Source organism: Salminus brasiliensis, chromosome 16, assembly GCF_030463535.1.
Source record: "Salminus brasiliensis chromosome 16, fSalBra1.hap2, whole genome shotgun sequence".
Classification (NCBI taxonomy): domain Eukaryota; kingdom Metazoa; phylum Chordata; class Actinopteri; order Characiformes; family Bryconidae; genus Salminus; species Salminus brasiliensis.
This window is the reverse complement of record NC_132893.1, coordinates 22,424,188-22,430,258: the sequence shown is the minus strand read 5'-3', so window position 1 is coordinate 22,430,258 and position 6,071 is coordinate 22,424,188. Positions and strand designations below refer to the sequence as shown.

At 41.5% G+C, this 6,071-nt stretch overlaps 1 protein-coding gene across 3 annotated transcripts in view; it reads right to left on the bottom strand.

The window, feature by feature from the left end:
- Positions 1-4,404: 4,404 nt before the first annotated feature.
- Positions 4,405-6,071, bottom strand: part of robo3 (roundabout, axon guidance receptor, homolog 3 (Drosophila)) — a 165,390-nt gene continuing 163,723 nt past the window's right edge. For all 3 annotated transcript variants that reach the window (XM_072658816.1, XM_072658817.1, XM_072658818.1), the window contains exon 27: positions 4,405-5,202. In XM_072658816.1, coding sequence (XP_072514917.1) covers positions 5,191-5,202 — 12 coding nt within the window. In that variant the 3' untranslated portion in view covers positions 4,405-5,190. The remainder of the gene's footprint in view (positions 5,203-6,071) is intronic.

Sequence of the window (6,071 nt, the reverse complement as noted above, 5' to 3'; positions counted from 1 at the left end):
GAACTCGCTCATTGTTATGAATGCTAATCACACCAGCAGATTCCCAGAACAATAAGCCCAAGCTACAAATGATGCCATTAAATGGACATTAGCGGCCAACACCTGTGCAATCATCTCCCTCCTCTGTATCTGTCACCTCCCCAAATTAAAATAAAGCTCCTCTCGCTGGAGAGGCGTCCGGCTGAGCGTGGGGTCCAGGATAGGGATGCCCAATAGGAGGCCTCCATCTTCCATCCAGCTTTCCTGCAGGAAAGGATTCTGTGAGCGATGAAGAACCATGCTTGTAAGAGGAATTTGTGAATGTTTGGACATTGCAAAGGGTTCTTCATATTCACACTCTATTTCTGTTACAAAAAAATGGTTCTTTATGGAACCGATGGTGGTTGTTCTATGGTATTGCTTAAAGAACCCTTGGTAATACCTTTTTTTATAGAGTAATGATGAGAAAAGAGGACTGATGCACTGATGCAGTCATCTGCCTGGACCTCGGTGACCTATATCTGCCCTAGCGCGGATTAAACCCAAGAAATCTTTCAAAATCTTCAGCTCTAGCAGCAGACTTAACACACGAGTCAGTTAAATGTAGAACTCAGGAATATTGAAGGATCTGGAACAGTGCGCAGTCTGCCAAGAACTGTAGTCTCACACTGAGTCAACTGAAGGCCTTCTTCATCTCTATGTGCTATATCTGTAGCTTTTGTAGAACCTAAAAACACCTGTTGAAGCCAATGGTACTCACATCATCATCGGCTAATTGGATTCTAAGTATGGTTTGTGGGTTTTCTGCTTTCTGCTTTTCTAAGTAAAGGATATTTGCTGTCTTTGATAATCGCCTGTATGCTACAGATGCTGGCAGCCAGAGATATATATAGCTATAAGCTGAAATGCTTCTTGAAATGAATGTGAGCTCTAGGGCCTTGAGTCACATGGTGTAAACAAAGAGTTGTAGACGTTCTGTTGGATCAGTATAGATTTGTTCAGTCTCACTGAGCAGGAAAGAGGTGTTAGGCGTGCTTAGCCCGCCTCTCATTTACCCCCATATCCCCCTACTGCAGCTGTGTAGCATTAAAGCCTGGTGTTACTCCGTGGTGCTGTCTGAAGAATGCTCACCAGTTTAACCCAGTGTTTATCGTAAACCCCCAAATGTCAAAACACGTGTTTTACCAGGCTGTTGAAACAATCGCCTATTAGCTTTAACACTGCAATCACTAGCTCTTTGCATACATTAGACGAACAATAAAGTCAAAAGCATCCATCTCTCGGCTGGGTAATTAACATGGAAATTGGAGAGCGCTATTTTGACTGCTCTCTGCTCCCCTCCGGCCCTGATGGGTGTGTCACCCCGACACACAACTAATGAATGAGCTAGTGATTTATGGTTAGTGGGGCCTCTACAAGAGAGAAAGAGAGAGATAGATAGATAGATAGATAGAGGGAGAGAGAGAATCAAGGTTGGAATTTGGAATAGGTTTGTAAAGGTCAAGACTCTGTCTGTCTCTGCCCACCCATGTTCTGAGATGTCCAGCGATGGATCATTGTGTAAGTGCTCTTACTGAAAGGACAATGAGAGTTAAGACATCCATCTCATTACACCGTGTTTCATTAATGCAGTATGGCAGTAACATGGTCCCTCCAACAGACAGACACATTTCCAACTATTAATAACACTTTACAACACTTTCTTGAGGCACCATCTTGAGGCAAACCTCTCTGAATTAATACTGGGACACCCTGATGTGACACCCCTATAATCTTTTAGGGGAGTCATCAGAAAGGAGGGAATGTGATTCTGAGCATGACATGATTGTTGGTGCCAGAATGATGGGATAAAGAAGTTCAGCAGAGAGTTGTATTAAAAGGGTTAGACTGGTCGGAGCTGACAGAAAGGCTACAGTAACTCTGAGGTGTATCGACTACAACAGCCAAGAACAGAAGGCTGAGGCCGCACTAGGCTCTGAGACATGTTAACGTCCATGCTGAAAACTCTTGATTGAGTGTATAATGAAAGATCATACTCTGCTAGCTTCCTGCAGACTACCTGCCTGAACCGTAACACACTTGTCTCCATCCAGAATGAGCTGTTAAATAAACCTCTGTTAGACTTGTCAGTGTGGTTTCTGACACCATGACATACTGTAATCTATTCAAGTTGACAAAAGTATGTCACCTACCTAAGAATAATGTACCTATTCAGATATGTCCAATCTGTTATGTATTGTAGACAGATTTGGTCAGACTGTCTTAGTAATTACCATCACTTTATCCTAAATATACTTTGGAGTTCACACCTCGGTCACACCTGCTCAATATCTAGAGCATTCATAGGGCCTGTAAGAGACATCGCTATTCAGCAACCACGGACATTCATCTGAGGCTTGTGGTATTACGAAAGGAGCAATTAGGAAAATAAGCAGCTCTTCAGAGTACAGTAAAGTCTGCAGTAGGACTGATAGACTTCTCTTTACCTTCCCTTTTCTCTTCTTTCTGAATCTGTCACCTCAGGCCTGCGTGTCTCGTGTGGAAGCATAAGAATTTCCTTCTCCCCTCAGTATACTTTATCCCTTTCTTTTTTTGTGCTTCACCCTCCAGTTACTGTCTTTACTTCTTTTTTTTTGTTCCTTTTTTTCCGTTCGTCCTCTCTCCCAGTTCCCTTTCTGCTTGTTTTCCCTCAGTCTCGCTCACTCTCAGAACCCTCAGGGTTGCATGTTTTAGGTGGGACAGAGGCCCTTCTCATTTTTTTTTCTCCAGCCCTTTAGTCACCCATTTATTTCACTTCTCACTTTAAATTCTCTTTCCTAAATCCCCTTTTCTAGCTCTCTTTCCCTCACACTTTATCTCTATCTCTTGCTCAGAGCGCTGCCCTGCCTTGTTCCCCAGTGCTGCTTCACCGGGTGGAAGCTGCTGTGAGACAGCTGGAAGCTTTACACTGGGAAAAAATGAGTTCATACAGTAGGAAGCTGTTTAATACAACAGTAAAAACAATTATTCAGTTAAAATACAATGAACTAACTTTTTAGAGTGAGAATGCTTAGATATAGGCATAAATACACTCCCTGAGCACTTTATTAGGAACTGAGTAGGACCTCCCTTTGTTTTCAAACGGACTGCATTCTTCATGGCCTGGATGCTGGAAACATTCCTTTAAGACTCTGCACCATGTTGATGTGACTGTGTCAGATCTTAAAGAGCACTTCCATGTTGCAGATCTCCACTTCTACCACATCCCAAATTGGATTCATTAAGATCTGGTGACTGGGAAGGTTACTGAAGAACTCACTGTTTTGTGCTTTGAGACATGGTGCAGCATCACGCTGGAAGTAGCTGATGAAGAGATTTGACAGGTTCAGCAACAATGCTCAAATAGGCTGTAGCAGTGATTGATGATTGACTGGTATTAACAGGCCCAAAGTTTGTCAAGAAAACATTCCCAACACCAGAGAGGGTCCGTGGATTCGTTCTGACCCTGCCATCTGTGTCGCTCAGCAGAAGCTGAGCTTCATCAGATCATGTTTCGCTTTTCTAGTCTTCAGCTGTCCGGTTCGGCGAGACTGTGCCGACTGCAGCCTCAGCTCTCTGTTCTTGTGAAAGTGAAACCCAACATGGTCTTCAGTTGTTGTTGTTGTTCACCTCGAGGTTGGACGTGCTGTGCATTCTGATGAGCTTTTTTTTTTGCTCACCATAATTGTACAGAGTGGTTCTCTGAGTTACTGGAGATTTTCTGTCAGCTCCAACCAGACTTAAGATTTTCTATTGACCTTGGTCATCAACGAGGCATTTCTGTCCGCAGAGCGTCCGCTCACTGGATGTTTTGTCGTTATCAGACCATTCTGAGTAAACTCTAGAAACTCTACAGAAGTTCATAAGAACATATGGACTGAAAGAAATGAAATGATAGCACTCTCAGAGCTCCCAGATATTAATGTCAATCCTGCACTCCTTAATGCAACATTCACCTACCTCTGTAAAATGACGGAATTGTCAGTGGCTCTATTTTATTTTTTAAAGAAATGGGCCCAGGGGACAAAAGAATGGCACAGTGCAGACGGTACTAGCAAATGTCAATAGGAAATAAAAGCCAAATCCCAGACATTTTAGGCAATTTAGAAAAGTTCGGCCTTTTGAAATTCTAGCTTTTCTTCTTTCTTCACCTTTTCACTTCTTTACTTCACCACAGGGGTGGGGAACCCCTGAGGTGATTTTCTGGCTTAAACACACCTGATTGAAGCCAGTTTTTAATTGTCAGGTTTAGTTGTTGAGTCAGAGCAGGGAAATCACCAAACTGTGCAGGAATCTGGCCTTCCAACACCGGAATTCCCCAATCCTGAGCTGCACTCCAGCTCTCAGTTCCTGCTCTAACAAAACATCACCCCCCCAGTCTTACAAATGAACAAAGTGAGCTCTGTGTAGGCTTTACCAAATGTGGTTTTATTTCATTTTTACAAAACAACGAGGACTACCAAAAAGTTAGTCGGCGGTACAGATGGTTTTGGTGTATTTTTTTTTAACAAAACACATTTTCACACTGTCTCCGAAGCACTCCTTCAAATAAAAGCAAAACAACAGGGTGTGAAAGGAGAAACTCGCTCCACATTCTTTTCTGACCACAACAACAACAGGGACCTTCTGACTGAGGGAAGGGGGGGGGGATCAAAGCTAGCAGTGTCCTCGGCTCAATAAGGTCCAGACTGCTTCGCCGGCAGGTCAAGCAAACACACATTGTGCTTTGTATCTTCTTGTTGTTCTCCAACGCGAGAGTGCAATATTCATTTAGTGTTCGAAAGCTGTACTGTATACATTTCTACAAAAAGAGGTTGGCACATTCAGACAATAACTTGTTTTTTTTTTGTTCATTATATCGGACCTTTAATGTGTTTTCCTTTTACTTCTTTTCTTATAAATACAATATATTTCTTCTTTCCCTGGATCTGGACCCCATGTAAAAAGCTTAAAGAGAAGATTATTTACAGTGACAATGGGATTTAAAATGGCCCCATGAAAGTCATAAATAACAATAATAATAATAATAAGGTAATGAAAAAGTCCATGATTCGCATGTGGTGAGGCAGACGATCTGTACACCCAACCTTCTCCCTGCTGATGAGTTCGTTTTTGAGAAAAGATGAAAAAAAAACAAAAAAAAAACGGAGGGATGTTGAATGAAGGTCTTTTTTCACGTCCATCGGCATTGCCTTATCTCATCTCCTGCGAAGAAAACAAAAGAGGAAAGCAGATGAAAGGTCTGGATTAAGGGGAGTTATCATTGGTCCTGTTGGCCCATTTGAGAATATAATCTACAGCAGGTTTCTAATGGAGAAAAACGCAAACGTTTAAGATGTGGACCAAACTTTTCGCTTGGACCTTAATCTTCTCTTGAGCCACAGAGCCAGTGGCAAACTCTTACAAGAAGCAGCTGCTGAGCTCCTGAGCTGCTTCTTCATAGATTATTTAACCCATTCATGTCCAACCAAAATTTAACAGAACCTATGACTGATCTAATGTAATATAAGCACTATTGGGATTGAATTGAATTTTTTTATGTTTGTAATAATAATTTGATGTTCCCTATTGAGAAAACACTCACATCTGTGAAGAGGTTTTTAATTCCCTAATGTTGGTATCACATGGCCATATCGCATTCATAGCAGCTGTGCCCAAATGTAGAAAGGATGGTGACTTTTATTTCAGTTTGGGCTGACACACATTTCCAACAACAATTTGATTTTATTTTTGTTTTAAGATTTATAGAGTTTTAAGAAAGGGATCTGATGATCTGACCTAAATCTAATCTAATTAAGGCAGGTAGCTGTGGCCAAAAACATTTATTTTCCAACGTGAGGCAAGATCTGCCTGGAAAAACACAGAAATGCGTTTTCTGGACAGGATAAACTTATTAGACTGTCATTACTGATACCAAGTGTAGCATCACAGTGCTCAATACAACACAATACTATGGCAAAACATTAAAAACACACATTTGGTCTGATACCAGATAATTAAACATGGGACAATATTACTGTACATGGAACAGTATTCATGTCATCGTCTTTTTTCTTTAATTAAATTTACTTGTC